The sequence below is a fragment of the Columba livia genome, chromosome 2 (assembly GCF_036013475.1).
Source record: "Columba livia isolate bColLiv1 breed racing homer chromosome 2, bColLiv1.pat.W.v2, whole genome shotgun sequence".
NCBI classification, from domain to species: domain Eukaryota; kingdom Metazoa; phylum Chordata; class Aves; order Columbiformes; family Columbidae; genus Columba; species Columba livia.
The window spans coordinates 161,455,307-161,476,157 of NC_088603.1; the positions used below are offsets into that span (position 1 = coordinate 161,455,307).

The following is a 20,851-nucleotide window of genomic DNA, read 5'->3' on the forward strand; positions in this document are numbered from 1 at the left end:
CCCAGAGCTGGACACAGAGCTCAGGGGGCTCAGGACATGGGGCAGAGGGGCAGAATCCCCCCTCCACCTGCTGCTCACGCTGCTCTGGGTGCAGCCCAGGACACAGGTGGGTTCTCGGCTGTGAGTGCACATTGCTGGGTCATGTCCCATTTGTCACCCACCAGTGTCCCAAGTCCTTCTCCACAGGGCTGCTCTCCATCCATCCATCCATCCATCCATCCATCCATCCATCCCCCACCTGGATTTATACTGGGAGTTGCCCTGACCCAGGCACAGGACCTTGCACTTGGCCTTGTTGACCCTCATGAAGTTCACCTGGGCCCACACCTCCAGCCTGTCCAGGTCCCTCTGGGTGGGTCCCGTCCCTCAGGGAAATCAACAGCACCGCTGAGCTTGGTGTCACCTGCAAACTCACTGAGGGGACACTCCACCCCACCCTCGATGTTATTGATGAAGATATTACAATATTGGTCGCAATGCAGACCCTTGAGGGACACCATTCTTTACTTGGATGTTGAGCTATTGACTGTAACCTTTTGGACATGACCATCCAGCCAATTCCTGATCCATCTCACAGTCCACCCACCAAACCCGTATTGTCTCCAATTTAACCTCAGGAACGTTGTGTGGGACCATACCAAAGGCTTTACAGAAGTCTTGGTGGATGACATCCACAGCTCTTCCCTTGTCCACCAACGCTGTCACTCCATTGTAGAAGACCACAACCTTTGTCAGGCACAGTTTGCCCTCAATGAAGACACCAATTCCCTCTTCCTTCCATATCTTTTGCCATGTTTTCCAGAAGGATCTGCTCCATGATCTCACCGGGCAGGATGAGACACCTCTCTTGAAGGCAGGAGCACCAGCAGGAAGGTGGTAGCAATAATTTACCTGCTGGCATTTTTAATAAAATTAATGGAACTTAAACTGTTTTTATTAAAACTAGCACTGAGCAAAGAAAGATGAAGATCATTAGGATGAGAGGAAATGGCCTCAAGTTGCGTCTGGCGAAGTTTAGATTGGATATTAGGAAAGATTTCTTCATGGAAAGGGCTGTGGGGCATTGGAACAGGCTGCCCAGGGCAGTGCTGGAGTCATCGTCCCTGGAGGCTTGAACAGACACATAATGACTTGCTTAGTGACATGGGTTAGTGCCAGGGTTTGGTTAATGGTTGGACTCGATGATCTTGAAGGGTCTTTTCCAACCAAAATAACTCTGTGTTTCTGTCTGCTGGCATCACCAGCATACGGGGCCATGGGGTCAGAGCCGTAGGAGCCGCAGGCTCAGCACCCAGCTGTTTCACCAGTGATGTTTTGCCTGGAAAAAGCCTTTCATCTTCAAAAGTGCTTCACAAATCTTCACTAATTGCATCCGTGCAGGTGCTGGGAGGCAAACAAAGCTTAATTAGGACATGTAAAATGCTCAGATAGCCAAGCTTTGAGTTTCTTCTTCCTTGACTTACAACACCCCAGGGCCAAGGGTGGGTCTGTGCTTCCATCCCACCACCTCACTGCTGGAGCACGACCCGTCTGCAGGACCATGGGGTGATGCTGGTGTCTGGATGCGGTGAGAGGTGGTTTTTTGGCTGGTTGACTTCTCAGACACCATTCTGGGATGTGGATAGCAGCTCCATGTTCATGGACGTGTTTCCAGAGCCGAGCAGAGGAGCGGGCACCCAAGCACCTGCCACCCCTGCTTGGTGTTGAGTTGGGAAATCAAAGCCTTTCTTTGTGTTCATCCCCAGAACATCATCCTGCCAGCTCCCCACTTCTCAAGGTCCCTTGGCATCCTCATGGCACCTGCGATGGTCCTTCCCTCACACTGCAGGGATGGGGCCACTCTGCCCAGCCCCAACAGGCTTGACTTGGGGTCATCCTGTCCCCAAAAGCCCATCCCTGTCCCCAGTGCCATACATCCAAACATAGCACTGGTGAGTGTAGAGCCACCAGCAGCTCCATCCCCAGGGAGCACAAACCCAACATGGCATCAGCTCCATCCCTGATGAGCACAAACCCAACGTGGCATCAGCTTAATCCCCAGTGAGCACAAACCCAACGTGGCATTAGCTCCATCCCTGATGAGCACAAACCCAACGTGGCATCAGCTTAATCCCCAGTGAGCACAAACCCAACATGGCATCAGCTCCATCCCTGATGAGCACAAACTCAACGTGGCATCAGCTTAATCCCCAGTGAGCACAAACCCAACGTGGCAACAGCTCCATCCCTGATGAGCACAAACCCAACGTGGCATCAGCTTAATCCCCAGTGAGCACAAACCCAACGTGGCATCAGCTTAATCCCCAGGGAGCACAAACCCAACATGGCTTCAGCTCCATTCTTGGTGAGCACCAACCCTATGTGGCACCAGCTCCATCCGTGCTGGCCCAGGAGCCCATGGCTGTCACCTCCCCATGATGGTGACCCCATGCTGGGTGCAATAGCCCCCCCAGGACTGAAGGAACCAGGAAGCACTACACTTACCATCCTGCTACCCACATTTATTCTGTCCCAGCCCTGCAGAGGTACCACGTGATGTGCATCCATGTCCACACCACCTCCCACCCCCAGCCGGGGTCTCCTGGGGGTGTCAGGGTCCTCCTGCTCCCTGAAGGTGTTCGGTCTGGTCCCCATCACCTCTCCTACCCCACAAGGGGTGGGACAGAGGGGCTCATCCGCAGCCACCCCACTAGTCCTTGGCCATGTCAAGTGCCCGCTCGGTGGCCGCCTCCACGGCGTTCATGACGGTGGCCCGCAGCGCGCCCTTCTCCAGCTGGTGCAGCCCGTGGATGGTGGTGCCCCCGGGCGTGCAGACATCTCCTCGCAGCTTCGCCGGGTGCTCCCCTGTCTCCAGCATCATCTTCGCTGCACCCTACGGGAGACCAGGGCGGGTCAGAAAGAATGGGACATCTCAAACCCCCCTCTCCTTGTCCAGGGATTAGATAGAAGCATTTGTCCCACCATCATGCCCTTCGCTATCTCCTGGTGACCTCATATTTGGCTTCAAGAGGGGAAACTGAGGCATGACACCATCCAACACATCCTCCCTCACTCTGCCACACTGCCAGGTGCCACAAAGCCCAGAGCACTGATGGTGACAGGGTCCCCAAGCCCTGGTAGGAGCTGCGGGGCAGGAGGGAGAGGAGTGATGCCACCTGTCCCCCGAGCAATGGCACCGACTCACCAGCAGCGTCTGAGCTGCGATCCTGCTGGCCAAACCGCTCGGCATCCCCATCTTCACCGCTCCCTCAGCCATAGCTTCAGCGAACAAGTAGACCTGGAGGAGAAGAGCATCGGGGGTGAGCGTGACAAAAGTGGGGACCCCAAACCCCAACCCCGTGTGGGTGGGATTTCTGTCAGCGTCCCACGTCCCGCTGAGTGTAGGTGCTTACGTAGGCCACCCCACTGCCGCTGAGGCCGGTGTGGATGTTGATGTAGGATTCGGGGACCTCCTCGCAGAGCCCGCAGGAGGACAGGAGACTCTTCAGCAGGGCGGCTTCTCCATCACCGGCACCGCTGCCCCGGGCAAAGACCATCGCCCCTGCCTGCACCACGCATGGCAGGTTGGGCATGAGCCGCAGCACCTTGGTCCCGGCGGGAAGAAGCTGTGAAGAGATGGGGATGGGAGAAGGGGTGACAGCTCCAAGCAGCACCCACGAGTGCCCTGAGACACTGGTGGGTATCGCTGGAGAAGCGCGGTCCATGGCGATGCAACCCGGGTGGGGACGTGGTCCTTCTCCACGGGCTTGGGTGCAAATGGGATGAGAAAGAGGAGGAGGAGGAGAAGGAAGAAGCAGCTCACCCGCTGCAGTGTCTGGAGGGTGACACCGGCTGCCAGCGAGACAACAACGTGGTGGGGCCCCACGGCAGGACGGATCTCCTGCAGGACCCCCGGCAGGACGTGGGGTTTGGTGGCCAGGAAGACCAGGGTGCTCTCCTGCAGCACCTCCAGGTTGCAGTGGGTGGTCCTGCACCCCGACTCCTGTCCCCAAACAGGGAGAGGTGTCACCATTTAGCATCCGCCACCCCCAAAATCCCCATGGGCAAGTCACATGCAAGGACACAGCTTGGGGACCAAAGCAAAGCCATCAAAGCTCTGCCTGGTTTTCACCCAGACCTGATGAGCCAAATCTCCCCACGTGGGTGGGGAAAAGGGTGCCCCAAATCACCCCAACATCCCTCCCACCCCCAACGGGGTGGTTTGTCACCTTGTGTCACCACTCACCCGCCAAGCGCCAAGGTTTCTGTCCGAGGGGGCGCTGGCCATGATGCTGCTGGCTGGCACCTTCCCTTGGGGAACACGGGGACCGGGGTGAGCGGCCGGGGTGGCCCCAGGGTGGTGGGGACACCCCAGTGCAACCTGGGGACCCCGATTTCAGATGGGACGGGCTCGTCTTCTCCAGCCTGGGGGACATGGAGCAAAGGGAACCAGGGACAGCTGGCACGGGCACCCCATGGGGACAGCTATGGGCACCCTGTTGTGTCACAGTGTGATGACAAGGGAGGTGACCCCAAAAGCAGAGGCCACCTCCTAACTTTGGAGTATGAACAGGGCTGTCCCCACACAGTGATATGGGACAGTGACACCTGGGTGGGACAGACAGGGCTGGCCCCATGTCACTCTGTGGGGCAGGGCTTGCAAGGAGGTGACAGGACAGGGATGTCCTGTGTCCCCAGACTGATCTACAGGGCAGGGACTCCAGGGAGGGGACAAGCCAGGGTGTCCCTATGTCCCCACACTGATCTCTGGGACAGAGACCCTTGCGAGGGGGACAGGATGAGGCTGTCCCCACGTCACTCTGTGGGGCAGGGATCACAAGGAGGGCACAAGACAGGGCTGTCCCCATGTCCCCACACTGATCTATGGGGCAGGGACTCCAGGAAGAGCAGAGACCCTGGGGAGTGGGACAGGACAGGGCTGTCCCCATGTCACTCTATGGGGCGGGGATCACACGGAGGGGACAGGACAGGGCTGTCCCCATGTCCCCACACTGATCTACGCTGCAGGGACTCCAAGGACAAGCCAAGACAGGACTGTCCCCATGTCCCCACGCTGACCTATAGGGGACGAAGCCCAAGGAGGGGACAAGCCCGGGCTGTCCCCATATCCCCACACCCCTCTGTGGGGCAGGGACCCCCGGGCCGCCCTCCCCGGGCCGTACCTGCCCTCAGCAGCCCCCGGGCCAGACCTCCCGACATCCGCCCGGCGCCCACGAACCCGACCCGCAGCTCCGCCGCCTCCATCGCTGCACGGACACGCCCCCTTCCCGGCCACGCCCCTTCGCAGACCACGCCCCCCATCACTCATTGGCCACGCTCTGCCCTCCCCGCCCGCTCATTGGCGGTGCGTCTCTATAAGGGGCGGGGCCTGCGCCAACGGCGGGCGTCTGCGCAGGTGCGGGGCCGTTTTTCTCCACGCGTGGGGGGAACCCGCGGGAAAACAGGGTGGGGACGCGTTCCCCAGTCCTGCCCCGGGGATGTGGCCAAAACCCTTGGTACCCCTGAGTATGCTGGGGGGGTCCCCCAATGGGGTGGGTCCCGTGAAGGCGGGGGATCCCCCAAACTGGTCTGTGGGTTTTTGGGGGGCTGCTCCCGGCCTGGGGGTGCTCCCCACTCTCTATCTCCCAACAGGACCCACCCAACATGCTGCCCCGGAGCTGCTGGGTTCTGCTGCTCTTCTGTGCTGCTGCCAGATTTTTTGGGTGCCTGGGCCTCAGCACCCCCCTGGAGAACCTGGGGACCCCCCTGGAACTGGGGGTTCCCCCGGAGGTGGGGACCCCCCCCGACATGTGCCCTTCAACATGACCACGGGTGACGAGCTGTTCCAGGCTGAAGCCACGTGCTGGGCACTGTCACCTCTGCCACCATCAGATGTGGCAGTGGGGCGCCCCCCACCCCAACTGGCAAATGGGGTTCACTGGGACCCCCCCACCCTGGGCACCCTTTTTGTGAGGTGTAGGGTGCCCCCTATCCTATGTTGGATGGTTTTGGGGGGGTGAGGGCCAAGTGCTGGGGTGGGCTTGCACCTTTCTCCTTATTTTCCACACCCAAAACCCACCCCTCCGTACCCGCACCCGTGGGTGCTGACAACGGTGCTGCCGCCAGGTCGTGGTGCAACTCCGCTCGTCCTGCACCCACCTGAGTGAGGAAGAGGAGGAGGAGGAGTTGGCCAAACTGGGGGTCGACCGGTCCAACTGCCGGGCCACTAAGGGTCACCAAACATCCCCCTGCACTCCAGACGCGGTAAGATGCTGGGACAGGGCACCCCAAATCCTATTAGTAACCCTATGCAATTCCCCCTTAAAAAATCCCAAACTTTGAGCTGCAGCTGCCCACCTTTGCTCAGCCTCTCATCTTCATTTTGGGGTAAAACCAGCCCTATTTAGCTCATTTCCCACATGGTGATTGGTGTTTTTGCTCCTGATCCCCTTCACACCCCTGGCCTTGCTCTTTCTGCAGCACCATGGGATGGAGATTAATCACTGTGGGCACATTTTGGGGTGCAGAGGTGGGAAAATGAGCATCTATCTGGTATGTGGTGGTGGGTATCACTGTAGGGTGATGTTTTTTGGGGGCTGTGGGGTCACCCCTGTCACCGCCACCCCAATATTCACCCCAGGAGTGGCCGAAACTGGAGACCCCCATCCACCGCAGCCTGCAGTGGCTGGAGGAGACCCTTGTCACCAGTGAGCGGCTCCAGGTGGCCCAGCTCATGGAGGACATCATCCAGGAGATGGGTAAGAGCCACCAGCTGGGATGCTGCTACATCCCTGTGTCCCATCTCTGGGACCAACACACCCTCTCGTGCCTCCCTGCAGGGAACGTGAGCACCCGTGGGGCCACAGGGCTCCGGGAACAGCACCGGGTTGTCCTGTCCGACCTCTACCGTGTGCAGGAAAGAGCCCGGGACGTCCATTCCCAACTAGGTGGGAACACAACAAACCCCACTCCCAGCTCTTTTTGCCCAGGGTCACCCCTGGGTTCAGCTTCACCAGCTCATCCCGACGTTACATCCATCTCCATGCACAGAGAGTGACCTGGACCTTCTGCTGACCCGGCAGCACCAGGTGGAAGAGGTGATGGAGAAGCTGCAACAGGTCAACCAGAGCCTGGGACTGATGCTGGTGGCCATGGAGGGTGCACAGAACTGGCTGGAGAACCACCTGCAACAATTCCACGCCAACCTTGACCCAGCTGGTCAGTTGGGGACGGGTGCTGGTGGGTGGATGGGTGCTGGTGAGCATCAACACCATGCTCTTGCTCCTCATGCCGCAGGTTGGAGCCCAAGTTTCACCTCCTGCATCCTCCACGGCTCCTGCTTTATGCTGCTGGTCACACTCCTGGTCCCCACGTCACCCCGTGTCACCCTCCTCCTCCTCTTCCTCACCTCCCGCGCCCTCAGCGAGCTTCTCAGCATCCCAGCGCTCTCTGCTCTCCTGGTCCTTGCGGTGACAGGTGGGGATGATGTGGGGGGACCTGGTTGGGGACATGCCACCCTGGGGGTGCTCAAGGGGTGCCCTGGGGGTGCTCTGCCCTCTCCCACCCTCTCGCTTCCCCACAGGGCAGTGGCTGGTGACAGCCATGCACCGTGATGCTGAGGAAGCTTGGCCAGCGTTTCCCTGCCACCAACTCACCTCCACCCCGGACAGGTACGAGATGGTTGGGGGGACATGGACATGGCACCCTTGGGAGCTTCTAGGACCTATTCTGGATGGATGTCCCATCCTGGATGTCCCATCCTGCTGCCATCTGGCAGAGGTCCCCAGAAGGGGTTGCTGGTCCTCAAGAGGCAGCAAGACACATCTTGGTGGCTTGTCTGCAGCTTTTGGGCACCTCATCCCACCTTCCTACCCTGTTTCTACCTAGAGGAGGGTGTGGGAAGGCTGGAGAAGGGGCTGCCAATGTGATGAGGATGAGGAAGGAGCCACCAAGGTGATGGAGCTCTGGGTTTCCTTCTTCTCATGTAGGGAGCGTGAATTGAAGCTCTTGCAGGAGGAGCTGGACAGGATGGATATGAGCTGCCTGCAAGGTGAGAGCTGGCTGGGTAGAGGGGATGTCCATGGGGTGGGAGTTCTGAAGCCCCAGCATGTCCCCATCCTGTGCTGGGGTGTTCTTGTTACCCCAGAGTGTCCTCAAGCTATGTTAGGACATGTCCACCACCCCACGTTGTCCCCATCCAGCACTTGAGGACAGCAGAGCTGGGAGTGTGTCACCACCCACACCATGTTCTTGCAGAGCCCTCAGTCCTGGAGCAGTCCCCAACGATGGCACAGGATGTCCCCAGCTTAGGACGAGTGTCACCTGTCCCTGGTGGCTGGAGGTCTAAGCTGAGCTCATATGGGGTAAGCCTGACTTTAGGGGTGGGTGCTGGGTGGGATGTCCCCAGCTTGGGCCAGACTCCGCTCCTGGGTCCTCCTTAGGGTTAGGCCCTCTAGGATTGGGGTGTCCTCATGGTGACAGTACCTCTGGGTGCTGGACACCCTGTTGGGAGAGGGATTGGGCTGATGTCACAGCACTTGTGGGGACGTGACACCCAAGGAGAACTTTTGGGTGGAAGGAGGTGTCCTCCAAGGAAGGATGGACAAGGGACATCTCCTGCAGGACAGGAGGGTCACTAGGTGTCCCATCAAACCTCTTCTTCCTCAACTAGGTGATGCGAGAGCTGGCCCCAGGTGTCAAACCCTACAGCCCAATCCAGTCTCTGGCCAGCGATAGGTGAGTGCCAACCATAGGGGACATTCCTTCTCCAGGGACACATTGGGGCTAGTGTCACCTCAGGGTACAGCCAGTGACCTGCCAGTGGGGGAACAACCCCTCTGGGAGCTTTTTAGGCTGCTGATGGGTCTCTCTCTTCCATAGGTCCTTGCTGTCCCCACGGTCCCCGTGCCAGGGGCTCACCAGGGTTGGGCAGCGATGTCGGAAAAAAGCCATCCCTGGGCAGGACTTCTGCCACGTCCACACCACCGGTAGAACCTTGTGCAGCAGCTTGGCCATGGACTCATCCCCCCATATCTGACCCTCTACCTCCTCCCAGAGGGGTTTTAAACCACTTTTTTTTGGTGGAGAACATCCATGGTGGTGCTTGGGACCCTATGGCTGCCATCTGGTACAGGACCATGCTGAGGGGCAGATGTTCCTCATCCCCGCAATTTTATACTATTTGCATATATTTTAATAAATGCTGTATTTACAGCTGGAGCTTTCTCTCCTTGCTCCCCCCCTCTCAATGGGGTGGCTTTGCTGAGGACTTTGGAACCATCCCCACATGCCCAAATGCAGCAGCAACCACCCATTCCTGCAGCAGAGGAATAACCCTGATCACCTTCCCTTTATTACAGTCTAATTACAGGTAATTAGCAGTGTAGATCATTACACCTCAGCAGGAGCCACCAGTTGCTTCGGTGTGGCCAAGGAGGCAGTAGTGGCTCCTACTGGGTGGCCACCACCTTGTCTGAGGTCCCAGCACCTTTGGGGTGCCCCAACCTTCTCCCCCCCCTGCCCTGGGCAGAAAGGTGGGGGCTGTTCCCTGGGTTCTGGCCCCCTTTTACTTTGGAAATGTCACTGTCACCCCCAAGCCCCGTCCTCTGTCCCAGCAAAGGACAACCCTGAGTTGAAGAGGATGATGCCGGTGCCGCGTTGGTCCGTCACTTCCTGGCGTTGGCGTAGTTGGCACTGAACCAGGCACAGGTCTCCTTCACAGCTGGGGAGGGAGAAGATGGGATGGATTTGAGGAATGTAGTTTGTTCATGGAATAGTTTAGGTTGGGAGGGACATTTTTGAAGGTCGTCTGCTCCAACCCCCCTGCCATGAGCAGGGACATCTTCACCCTGATCAGGTTGCTCAGAGCCCCGTCCAGCCTGGCCTGGGATGTCTCCAGTGACGGGGCATCCGCCACCTCTCTGGGCAACGTCTTCCAGTGTTCAACCACCCTCATGATAACAGATTTGTTCCTTATATCTAGTCTGAATCTTCTCTCAGTTTAAAACCATCACCCCTTGGCCTATCTATCACAACAGGCCCTGCTAAAATGTCCATCCCCATCTTTCTTATCAGCCCTTTTAGGTACTGAAAGGATGGTCCATCATGAAGCCACTGCAGCTCATTGCAGCGCTAGAACCTCCATGTTTCATGGAGTCCCCATCTCACCTTGACTGAAGGGGGTGAATTCGAAGCCGGGCAGGTAGCGCCGTAGCTTGGCGTTGCTGGCCGTCTTCTTGAACTGCCCGTCTGCCTTACTGGTGTCAAACTGGGATGGGAAGGATTAAGGGAAACCAAAGGGGGAAAACGGTGTCTTGCCCTGTCCCACTGTGTCCTGGATGGTATGGTGGGAGGGGTCAAAGAACCATTTGCGCTGGAGAAGACCCTCAAGATCATAGAGTCCAACTGTTAACCCAACACTGGCATTAACCCGTGTTCCTGAGAACCTCATCGCTGTGTCTGTTCAACCCTTCAGGGATGGTGACTCCACCACTGCCCTGGGCAGCCTGTTCCAATGCCTGACAACCTGTTGATGCTCTGGACTGCAGAATCTCCTCTAGAGTCCTATGGCTGTTGGTGGAAAGTGGGGACCAGCCTACGGTGAAGGATACAACCACCTCTCCCCTGAAGTCCATGGCCTCCGTGATCGCCTCTGCTGCCTCCCTGATGGAGACTTCATCTTCTTCTCCCACTGTGGAGAAGGCCGTGATGGTGGCCATTCCTCCATCTTCTTGGAAAGGGGTTGGAGGAGAGGTTAAGGGGGGGTAAACTGGGACTTACCTGACAAAATGATGGGTTCCACCTCATCGTATTCCCGCAGGACCCAAAGGAAGAGCCGAGCCAGGTCCTGTGGAGAGACATCACAAGGGGATCCAACCCTGAGGATGGTCAATGCTGCCCAGGTCAACCCAGGTGGGCTCAGACCCTGCTGAGGTTCAGACATCAGCCCCCCCAGCTCCATAACCTGCCCTCCCCATGGCCACACATACCATGGAGTAGATGAACTGTCTCCTGGGCTTGCCTGTCCCCCAGACAGTCAAAGCAGAGCCAGTCTCTGCGGGAGGAAGAAGAACATGGCCATGAACATCAGAGCCATCTCCACCACCCCCAGCTACCCTGCCAAGCAGCTCACAGAGCACGTTGGGGAGAAAACCCCCAACCCTCCCCTCAGAAAACCCCATAAGTCCCACCGCACTCACGTTTGGCCAGGTAGACCTTATGGATGAGCCCCGGCAAGACGTGGCCATCCTCGATGTTGAAGTTGTCATGAGGCCCGAATACGTTGGTGGGGATGACAGCGGTGAAGCGGCAGCCGTGCTGCTCAAAGTAGCCCCTGGGTGAGAGTGGGGAGGATGCAGGTGGGTTGTCCACAAGCTTCTGTCACCCCCCCTCTCCAACAAAGAGCTGACCCCAGCCACCACCATCTCCATCTGCTGAGCCCAGGTGTCTCCCCAGCTCCATTTAATTTTTGGGAGCCCCAGGGGACTCCCCTCGCCCCAAAAACCAGAGGGTGCTCGCAGCCCATGGGCGGTCTCCCATGTCCTCCCCCCGCACCTATTCTGGACATCGATCATTCTCTTGGCGTAGGAGTAGCCGAAGTTGGAGCTGTGAGGTGGCCCATTGTGAATCTGGGGACAAGAGAGCAGAGTTAAGCAGGACAAGGACCCCTGCCTGGGGTGGGGACAGAGGTGCTCACCATGGTCTCATCAATGGGGTATGTTGTCTTGTCCGGGAAGATGCAGGTGGAAAGGCAGGAGACGACCTTCTGCACCCCAGTCTCGTACGCTGAGTGCAGGACATTGTCATTGATATGGATGTTTCTCCTCTAGACAAGGAGAGATTTGTCAGAGTTATGGGGTGGGGGCATACAAAATGCTGCACCCTCTGGGTAATAACTCATTAAAAACCCCAAAACCCAGAGGAGCTTTGGTTTGGCCCCACAACATGTCCCACCTTGGTGGGGGCAGCATCCTAAGGGACCCTAATATTACCTGTTTGCTGGGTGCTCACCCAAAAATCCAGGTTGTAACGGATGTTTTTGAAGAGGCCCCCGACCATGGCAGCCAGGTGGATGACATGGGTGGGCTTGTGCCGTTCAAACAGGGCTTTGGTCTCTGCGGCACTCCTGGGGTGAGAAATTTCGGGGTTCAGTGGGGTCAAACAGAGCAGACTGGGGGCTTCCCATGCGCAAACCCACGTGGTCAACTCACGTCAAGTCAGCGTCTCTGGAGGACACAAAGATCCACTCCTCGTCCGGCCGCCCCTCTCCATCAGCCACCACCTTCTCGATGGCTCTTCCCACCAAACCGGTGCCACCCGTCACCAGGATGCGCTTGGTCACCAGTCCCGCTGCCTCCATTGTGGCCAAAACCCTGCGGGGTCACCTGGGGTCACCTTGGGGTGCACCTCGCTATGGACCACTGAGCTCATCCCCACCCTGGCGTGGGCACCCAGGAGCATCACCACGCACCAGGTTGGTGGGATTATTTTTTTGGGGGTGGAGGTTTACCAGCAAAGGGGAAAAGGAAAGCGGAAGCCGTGTGTTTTAATGGTGATGTGGCCAGGCCGGGGCAGCAGAAACTCGTCAGCTGTAGTTGCTAATTAAGGAAACCAGCAGGTGGCCTGTGGGCTCCCGCAGCACCTGGTCAGGGGCCAGATCCTGCCACGTGGCGCCACACAGGCTCTGGAAACGGAGGTTCATCCTCCACCCCCACACCTCCCTGGAGCCCCAGGTCAGCACCCCAGATCTCCTCCTGCACCTCGAGTTCCTGGTCTGTACCCAAACCCCAGGTCTGCACCCTAGATCTCCTCCTGCACCCCGAATCCCAGGTCTGCACCCTATACCTCCCCCTGCACCTTAAATCCCAGTCCTGCACCCCAAAACCCACATCTGCACTCCAGACCCACCACCACCACCCCTGTACCCCAAACTCCAGGTCTGCACACTTGACACCCCCTGCACCCAAATCCCAGGTCTGCACCCCAAACCCCATGTCTGCACTCTAGACCCCCCACACACCACCCCTGCACCCCAAACTCCAGGTCTGCACACTTGGCACACCCTGCACCCAAATCCCAGGTCTGCACTCTGGACACCCCCCTGCACCCCAAATCCCAGGTCTGCACAACTGACACCCCCCTGCACCCCAAACCCCAGGTCTGCACCCCACACCTCCCCTGCACCCCAAACCCCAGGTCTGCACTCTGGACACCCCCCTGCACCCCAAATCCCAGGTCTGCACAACTGACACCCCCCTGCACCCCAAACCCCAGGTCTGCACCCTTCACACCTCCTGCACCCCGAATCCAATGTCTGCACCCTGGACCCCTGCTGTACCCCAAATCTCACTCTGCACCCTATAACTGCTCTACACCCCACGACTCCAGTGTACCCTAAACCTCCCAGGTGTGCACTCTGGACACCCCTTTCACCCAAATCCCAAGTCTGCACTCCACACCTCCTCCTGCACCCCAAACCCTAGGTCTGCATCCCCCTCCTTCCCGCACCCCAGCTCCCCTCCCGCAGCGCCACCCCTATCCCAAACCACAGCCTCCCACCGCGGGGGCCCCTTCATACCCCCCTGGTGCTCTTCCCTCCATACTATCCCCTCCCTTTGGGGACCCCCCAACTTCTACACCCCCCGAGCACCCTCGCTTTGTGGGGGTGCTGCCCCCGGAAACGCTCTCTGATGGGGCGGGGGGTCCGGTCTCACCCCGGCACGGGGCTCGGCTGAGCTCGGCGGAACTCGGCTGGGTTCGGCTCGCCTCTGCCCAGCCCTCGGCGGGGTTCGGCTCGGCGATGCCCGGCTCTCGGCTGCGTTCGGCGGAACTCGGCTGGGTTCGGCTCGGCGCTGCCCCGCCCTCGGCTCCTCTCGGAAGGGTTCGGCTCGGTGCTGCCCGGCCCTCGGAGGGGCTCGGAAGGGCTCGGCTGGGTTCGGCTGGGTGCTGCCCGGCCCTCGGCTCCCCTCGGAAAGGTTCGGCTGGGTTCGGCTCGGTGCTGCCCGGCCCTCGGCGGGGCTCGGAAGTGCTCGGCTGGGTTCGGTTCGGCGCTGCCCGGCTCTCGGCGGGGCTCGGCACCGCTTCCTGCCACCTCCCCGCCGTCACCGGGCGCCGCCGCTCGGCTCCTCGGGAAATTGAGTCCGCGCCTGGAGTCACACCGGCACATCGCCCCCCCCGCTCCACCCCGACACACGGAGGTCATCAAAAGCGATTTCAATGAAAAAAAGCTTAATTGTCTTTAATACGCTTAAACTGAGGTTAAAAATAAGCGGAGCTTTCCGGTGGGTGAGGGATGGTTTCCAAGGCAGTCCCCCCTCCAGCTGGCTTTTCCTTCGGGGTTCCTGCAAGGCAAAGGCACTTGCCAGCGCTCTAAATTAAAATGGTGAAGAACTGGATTAAGGGATACCCAGCCAGGAATTCACAGTTTCCCCCAAAAGAGCAAAGACTCAGGTGTAAGATATCACAGTTTTTCACTCGCTTTCCCCTTCCTCCTTTCTCCTGGGTAGGACCTGGAAGAGGAAAATGCCCTTTTCCTTTGGGAAAATCTCAAGAAAAGCTGAATCCTTGAGGATCCCCTTTCTGTGGGGGTGGTGGTGTCATATTTCCCCCCTGCACATCGTAACATGTCACCTTGTCCTTATGTGATCACCCATGTACCATGGAAGCATCTGACTCCTCTGCCAGCTGGGTGAGCCCAGCGCGTCCCCAGTTCTCCCAGCTCCAAAATCCCATTCCCACAAGTGACTTCAGTCCTGGTGCAACTTCACTCCTCCACGATACAGGATGCTCCGGTTGCTCTCACATGTGGAGCCAGGGATGAAGCACTGAAGCTTCTTCTCCATGCATCAGCAAACGGCATCAGCTCTTTGATTCTGCACGAGACACCGAGGCTTGGCAAAGAAAGCTCACGTTGATGTTCCCTGCGTGTCCCGTTCCACCTGCGCTGCCTCCAGGCAGGGGGATGAATCACAGCCACCCATTTCCAGCCATATCCACACTTCTAGCTCAGCGCCTCGTAAAATTATGGAAGAGTTTGCATTGGAAAGGACCTTCAAAACTCATACAGTCCAACCCTCCTGCCATGAGCAGGGACATCTTCAACTAGATCAGGTTGCTCAGAGCCCCGTCCAGCCTGGCCTTGAAGACTTCCAATGGTGGAGCATCCATTAGATGAGCCAGGGAAAGGCAAAAGGGCCAAGGAAGATATTCCAGGTGCCTGTGGGAGGATAAGATCTTCCTCCTGCATCCCGTGAGCTTCTAAGACTAATTAGGAGTAACCCCTGTTTTGGCCGAGTAATTGCCATGAGGTGGTACAGCCAGAGCTGCTGCGGCAGCAGCGGAATAACCACAGTGCTGGCTTTAAATATGGTAATTCTGGAGCTAATTACTAAAGCAACATTAGGGCATGAAGGAAGATCACAGGGGAGAGGTGTAAACTTGCAGTGACCGCACGGGATGGAGCAGGACTTTCGGTATTATCTTGCAAAATCTCATGAATTAAGGATGAAAGCCTGGAGAAGAACCATGAGCTCAACTGGGCAGGTCTCTGGCGTGACACGAACCAGAAGACAGCAGGCAGGATAAATCTTGAGTGGCTTGGTCAGATCCCATCACTGTCAGGGATCTGCTGCTTCATCCGACGTGTGATTTCCATAACGAAGCTTTCTCGTGGGTCACCTCTTTCACTCAAACTGGCCCAGTTTCAGCCCCACTGCCTGCTCTGTCCTCCCCATTTTTCCCAGGAAACTACGGCAAATGGACACAAGCCACCTGGACACGGCGCGTCCCAGCGTGGAAGCCAGCTTGTGCTGATGCTGCATGGCTGCAGCCCAGCTCCAGGAGCCCAGGTGAGTCACAGCAGCTCTAACCATCACTCTCCTCCTTGGATTTCAGTTTTCTGCCTCTTTTTTGCCCTTTGAGGTAGACGGCACACCAGCAATGAGCCCGTTTCCATGGGCTGCACACAACCTGTGCCTCCCTCCACGTGTGATTTAGGCGTTTTGTACTGAAGAGCCATCAGCTTCCATAGGGGTTGGTGGTTGCTTCAGCCAACCTGAAGCCCCTCGGTAATGGGAGAGTCGTCCAAAAGCACGGAACAGTCTTGCAGAACTGGGAGGCTGGGATGGGAACTGGAGCGACGGCCACGGCTTTTCCTGGACCCTCTTGCTAACAGGTAGTTTCTCGTCTGATGGGGACAGACTTTTTAGCAGGGCCTGTAGCAATAGGACAAGGGGTGATGGCTTGAAACTAAAAGGAGATTCAGACAAGATGTAAGGGAGACATTTTTTATGATAAGGGTGGTAAAACACTAGCACAACTTCCCCAGAGAGGTGGTAGATGCCCCATACCTGGAGACATTCAAGGCCAGGCTTGGGATCTCCTAAGGATGAGGTGCACAGAACGGGGCGGGGGGCACCCAAAGGGACCTGTCTTCCTCAGGAGAGTGGCATGTGCTGGTCCATCACTACAAGAAAGAACTTGAGGTGCTGGAGCAAGTTCAGAGAAGGGAACGGAGCTGGTGAGGGGCTGGAGCACAAGTGTGATGGGAGCGGCTGAGGGACCTGGGGGGTTCAGCTGGAGAACAGGAGTTGTGGGGGGACGTTCTGATCTCTGAACTGCCTAAAGGAGAGTGTAATGAGGTGCTGGTTGGTTTCTTTTCCCAAGTAACTCATGATAGGATGAGAGAAAACGACCTCAAGTTGCACCAGCAAGGTTTAGATTGGATATTAAGGAAAATTTCTTCCCAGAAAAGGTTGTTGGGCATTGGAACAGGCTGCCCAGGGAAGCGGTTGAGTCACCATCCCTGGAGGTGTTTAGAAGACGTGTAGACGAGGTTCTTAGGGACACTGGCTTAGAAGTGCACTTGACCGTGTTAGGTTAACGGTTGGACTAGATGATCTTGAGGGTCTTTTCCAACCAAAATGATTCTGTTATTTCACGGTTCTATGATTCTATCCGTCCTCTGGACAGAGGACAATGTGGCTACGAGCCTCTTCCTGTCTGAGATGACTGTGCCCAAAATGAGCGGTTCTGGAGCAAGTTTGGGCTGAAACGTGCTCTGAAGCATGAGGCAGACACCCCTCCGGGCCTGGCTGCTCAGGCACGTCACAGGGCTGCGGGGAGGTGAGATCCTGCACTCATGTCAGTCCAAGGGTTGATGTCAAGCTGGCTGGACTCCAAGCTGAACACCTCTCCTCCTAAGAGCGGGTATTACTTGAGTTTGCCCTCTATTGATTAGACATTAATATGAGCTAAAATAAGCCCCTCAAGGCTGACAAAGCACGTCTTGCAGGGGAGATGTGCTATTTTCACTAAATCATCAGATAAAACGGCTGAACAGATCCAAACCCATTCCCCCTTTTCCTTGCCTGCCTCTGAGGCAGGTGATGTTTGGGTTGGAATTAGGGAAGGGCTTTGTTCCTCAGCAAAAGCTTTGCCTTTGAAGCTAGGTCGACTCCAGCTGTGCGCAGAGCTCCCCGACACTCCAGCTGCTCTGCAGATGTTCTCTTAATTTGCTTTTGATGAATATTTCAGTGCTGCCAATAGCCCTGGAGACTGTGAGCTCCTGTCTCAGCCCAGAGCTCAGCTGCTTTGCAGGAGCCTTTTTATGAAGAGTGAAAATTTGGAAAAAAAAACAAAGGAGAAGAAAGAGCAGCACTGGTGATAAGCAATTTGGGGGACCAAAGCCCTTTGTTACCCAAAGATCTGGGTTTGAGTGTCTGAGTTTGGAGGCAGAGAGGTAGGAGTGTGGCGCAAGGAAAGAAAGCACAACCCACCAGATCCTTTGACATGCAGTCCCACAGAGCTCCATCTTGCCAGCAGAGCGGGATCACAGGCTTGTTTGTAGTCCTGGTCCTCACTGCCCTAGTCTGTGCCTCAGGGACCCCACACTGAGGAAGACGATGACATCACAAAGGAGCTTTCTGTGTGACCTCATGAGCACAGGGACGGGTGCTTGGTGTCCCTTGGACTGGTGCTCCATGGACCCTGCAGCAGGGATGCTGGTGGTCCAGAGACTCCCTGCATGGGTCACTGTCGGGCTCTGCAGTGAAGAGGTGATAGTGGCCTGGGGTTTCCCCCCAAGGGATCATATGTGGACCCCACAGCAAGGTGAGACCGTGGTCTGGGAACTCCTGCGTAGGTGGAATGGGGACCGTGGAGACAGGTGTACAGTGCAACAAGGACACACACTTGGGTCAGCTGAGGACCTCACAGCAAGGGGTAGTGACCTGGACACCCTGCAGGGGTTGCCCAGGGTCCTGGCAGCAAGGGAACATGGGAATATGGGACCAGACTATTTTCAGTGGTGCCCAACTATAGGATGAGGGGCAATGGGCAAAGACTGAAGCATAGGAGGTTCCTTCTGAATATGAGGAGAAAATTCTTTACTTTGAGGGTGTCAAAGCCTGGCCCAGGCTGCCCAGAGAGGCTGTGGAGTCTCCTTCTCTGCAGACATTCAAGACCTCCCTGGACTCATTCCTGTGCAATCTGCTCTGGTGAACCTGCTTTAGCAGGTGGGTTGGACTAGATGATCTCCAGAGGTCCCTTCCAACCCTAACCATTTTGTGACTCTGTGACCATTTGTAGGTGGCCCTGGAACACAATGGTGAGGGAGGATGTTGTCATGGGCACTGCCACGTGGTTTAGCTGGGGACCACAGCAAGAGGGGGCCATGACAGGGCACCCTGCATGGGTGTCCCTGGAACACTGAAGCCCAGACAAGAAGAGCAGAGTCTATTGGTTTTGTCACTGTAAGCGTTATCACAGAATCACAGAATGTCAGGTCTTGGAAGGGACCTGGAAAGCTCATCCAGTGCAATCCCCCCGCTGGAGCAGGAACACCCAGATGAGGTTACACAGGAAGGTGTCCAGGCAGGTTGGACTGTCTGCAGAGAAGGAGACTCCACAACCTCCCTGGGTAGCCTCATCCAGTGTTCTGTCACCCTCATTGAAAAGAAGTTTCTTCTCCTCTTCCAGTGGAACCTCTTGTGTTCCAGTTTGAACCCATTACCCCTTGTCTTACCATGGGTTGTCACCGAGAAGAGCCTGGCTCCATTCTCGTGACATTCACCCTTTGTATATTTGTAACCATGAATGAGGTCACCCCTCAGTCTCCTCTTGTCCAGCTCCAGAGCCCCAGCTCCCTCAGCCTTTCCTCACACGGGAGATGCTCCACTCCCTCCAGCATCTTGGTGGCTGCGCTGGACTCTCTCCAGCAGTTCCCTGTCCTGCTGGAACTGAGGGGCCACAACTGGACACAATATTCCAGGTGTGGTCTCCCCAGGGCAGAGCAGAGGGGCAGGAGAATCTCTCTGATCTACTGACCACCCCCTTCTAACCCACCCCAGGTACCATTGGCTTCCTGGCCACAAGGGCCCAGTGCTGGCTCATGGTCATCCTGCTGTCCCCAGGACCCCCAGGTTCCTTTCCACTACGCTGCTCTCTAATAGGTCATTCCCCAACTTACACTGGAACCTGGGGTTGTTCCTGCCCAGATTCAAGACTCTACACTTTCCATTGTTCTATTTCATTAAATTTTTCCCTGCCCAACTCTCCAGCCTGTCCAGGTCTCTGATGGCAGCACAGCTTCCAGTGTCAGCCACTCCTCCCAGCTTGGTGTCATCAGCAAACTTGCTGACAGTCACTCTATTCCCTCATGTGAAGCACTGGAACACGCTGCCCAGGGAAGTAGTGGAGTCACCATCTTGGGAGGTAAAGACATATAGATATGGTGCTTACAGGCATGGTTTAGTAGTTGATTTGGTAGTGTTAATAACTGGAATTGTACATGGAGTACGTAGACAGGGCATGTAAGGTTCTGGAGAAACTGTGAGTGTGGTGAGAGGCAGAGGAGCATTGGGAATGGCAGGCAGGAGAGGCTGGTGAGCCGGGGCCTTTGGGGTCTTCACTTGGGGTGAGGTCTAAGGTGTGAGGTCACTTCTCTGCACAGTGTCTGATGGGCAGAAAGAGGATTTGGAGTTTGCTGAGTGGAACTGCAGGTGAGGACACTGCATGGGGATGCTCAGCAAAAGCACTGGTGGATGCATGCCAAAGGGTTCATAACCTATTGGAGAGGGTCCAGAGGAGGCCATCAAGATGATCAGAGGGATGGAACACCTCTCCAATGAGGACAGGCTGAGAGAGTTTGGTTCTCCAACCTGGAGAAGACTCCTGGGAGACCTTATTGTGGCCTTTCCGTACATAAAAGAGGCCGTTAAGAAAGATGGGGACAGACTTTTTAACAGGACCTGTTGCGACAGGACAAGCTGTGATGGTTTTAAACTAAAGGAGGGGAGATTCAGGCTGGACATGAGGACGAAATTTTTTACGAGGATAGTAAAGTACTGGCCCAGGTTGCCCATGGAGGTGGTAGATGCCCCATCCCTGGAGATATCCCAGGCCAGGCTGGACATCCGTATCTTCTGGGTTGAAGCTGGCTCTGTTTGAGCAGTGGGCTTGAAGCAATGTTCTCCAGAGATGCCTGCTGAACTGGCTGATTCTGTGATGCTCTGTGCCGGGAAGGCTGGAAACTCATGCTGAAGAAGAATTCGTTAAGTGTGTGGTGGCACAGGCAGATCTCATCAGAAGCATGAGCAGTAGAGTGTTGTCATATGGAAGCATTTGTCTGAACCAATGATTGGCTTCTGTTTTAATGTGGAAGCCACCATAGATGCTAGTCTTTGTTGTCGGTGGTACTGCTGGTGACATATTTTGTATAAGAGGTCTTCTGGCCCATTTCCACCAACCACGGTGGTCCCCTGAGTCCTGGCTTTGTGCCAGGTGCAATTGGACAAGACATGGGAGAAGAAAGAAAGAGGAAACGTCTCAGGCTGGGATGCAAGATAACTTTATTGAAGGAAAAAAGTGAAAATTC

The 20,851-nt window shown here is 56.6% G+C and overlaps 3 protein-coding genes across 10 annotated transcripts; 1 reads left to right on the plus strand and 2 right to left on the minus strand.

The window, feature by feature from the left end:
• Positions 1–2,480: 2,480 nt before the first annotated feature.
• On the minus strand, positions 2,481–5,289 carry PYCR3 (pyrroline-5-carboxylate reductase 3). 2 transcript variants are annotated; one of them, XM_005504257.4, is made up of 6 exons: positions 5,163–5,289; positions 4,226–4,290; positions 3,803–3,982; positions 3,393–3,605; positions 3,185–3,277; positions 2,481–2,872 (listed from the first exon to the last, which is right to left on the minus strand). In XM_005504257.4, the coding sequence occupies exons 1-6, from the start codon at positions 5,242–5,244 to the stop codon at positions 2,690–2,692; spliced, it is 816 nt and encodes a 271-aa protein (XP_005504314.1). In that variant the 5' UTR covers positions 5,245–5,289; the 3' UTR covers positions 2,481–2,689. The 2 variants fall into 2 exon arrangements, with proteins under 2 accessions (XP_005504314.1, XP_021145788.1); XM_021290113.2 differs by having other exon boundaries at positions 4,226–4,404; positions 5,163–5,284.
• Positions 5,290–5,401: 112 nt separating this feature from the next.
• On the plus strand, positions 5,402–9,313 carry LOC110360031 (protein brambleberry-like). 3 transcript variants are annotated; one of them, XM_065054632.1, is made up of 13 exons: positions 5,402–5,505; positions 5,632–5,769; positions 6,106–6,243; positions 6,460–6,531; positions 6,620–6,737; positions 6,819–6,926; positions 7,030–7,197; positions 7,276–7,455; positions 7,562–7,649; positions 7,968–8,029; positions 8,236–8,342; positions 8,651–8,715; positions 8,860–9,313. In XM_065054632.1, exons 2-13 carry the CDS (start codon positions 5,644–5,646, stop codon positions 9,014–9,016), a joined length of 1,389 nt encoding a protein of 462 aa, XP_064910704.1. In that variant the 5' UTR covers positions 5,402–5,505; positions 5,632–5,643; the 3' UTR covers positions 9,017–9,313. The 3 variants fall into 3 exon arrangements, with proteins under 3 accessions (XP_064910704.1, XP_021145785.2, XP_064910705.1); XM_021290110.2 differs by having other exon boundaries at positions 5,402–5,769; XM_065054633.1 differs by lacking the exon at positions 6,460–6,531.
• On the minus strand, positions 9,310–14,063 carry GFUS (GDP-L-fucose synthase). Of its 5 annotated transcripts, none has more exons than XM_065054630.1 (12): positions 13,692–14,041; positions 12,488–12,575; positions 12,189–12,350; positions 11,989–12,103; positions 11,675–11,803; positions 11,533–11,606; positions 11,178–11,311; positions 10,968–11,032; positions 10,759–10,825; positions 10,590–10,669; positions 10,147–10,246; positions 9,310–9,700 (listed from the first exon to the last, which is right to left on the minus strand). In XM_065054630.1, the coding sequence occupies exons 3-12, from the start codon at positions 12,335–12,337 to the stop codon at positions 9,645–9,647; spliced, it is 969 nt and encodes a 322-aa protein (XP_064910702.1). In that variant the 5' UTR covers positions 12,338–12,350; positions 12,488–12,575; positions 13,692–14,041; the 3' UTR covers positions 9,310–9,644. The 5 variants fall into 5 exon arrangements, with proteins under 5 accessions (XP_064910702.1, XP_064910703.1, XP_064910701.1 ...); XM_065054631.1 differs by having other exon boundaries at positions 13,556–13,731; XM_065054629.1 differs by lacking the exon at positions 13,692–14,041 and adding an exon at positions 12,796–12,925 and having other exon boundaries at positions 12,488–12,737.
• Positions 14,064–20,851: the final 6,788 nt, after the last annotated feature.

Bases quoted from the DNA above. Each gene is read 5' to 3' on its own strand.
- GFUS (XM_065054627.1), bottom strand. From the start codon at position 12,337: ATGGAGGCAGCGGGACTGGTGACCAAGCGCATCCTGGTGACGGGTGGC. The intron at 11,804-11,988 runs GTGAGCACCCAG...CTCCTTGTCTAG, and splicing joins GTTACAACCTGGATTTTTGG to AGGAGAAACATCCATATCAA. The intron at 9,701-10,146 runs GTGAGATGGGGA...CTCCCTCCCCAG, and splicing joins ATTCACCCCCTTCAGTCAAG to CTGTGAAGGAGACCTGTGCC.
- PYCR3 (XM_005504257.4), bottom strand. From the start codon at position 5,244: ATGGAGGCGGCGGAGCTGCGGGTCGGGTTCGTGGGCGCCGGGCGGATG. The intron at 3,983-4,225 runs GTGAGTGGTGAC...GTTTGGGGACAG, and splicing joins GAAACCTTGGCGCTTGGCGG to GAGTCGGGGTGCAGGACCAC. The intron at 2,873-3,184 runs GTGAGTCGGTGC...GGTCTCCCGTAG, and splicing joins TCGCAGCTCAGACGCTGCTG to GGTGCAGCGAAGATGATGCT.
- LOC110360031 (XM_021290110.2), top strand. From the start codon at position 5,644: ATGCTGCCCCGGAGCTGCTGGGTTCTGCTGCTCTTCTGTGCTGCTGCC. The intron at 6,532-6,619 runs GTATGTGGTGGT...TATTCACCCCAG, and splicing joins GGAAAATGAGCATCTATCTG to GAGTGGCCGAAACTGGAGAC. The intron at 6,927-7,029 runs GTGGGAACACAA...CTCCATGCACAG, and splicing joins GGACGTCCATTCCCAACTAG to AGAGTGACCTGGACCTTCTG.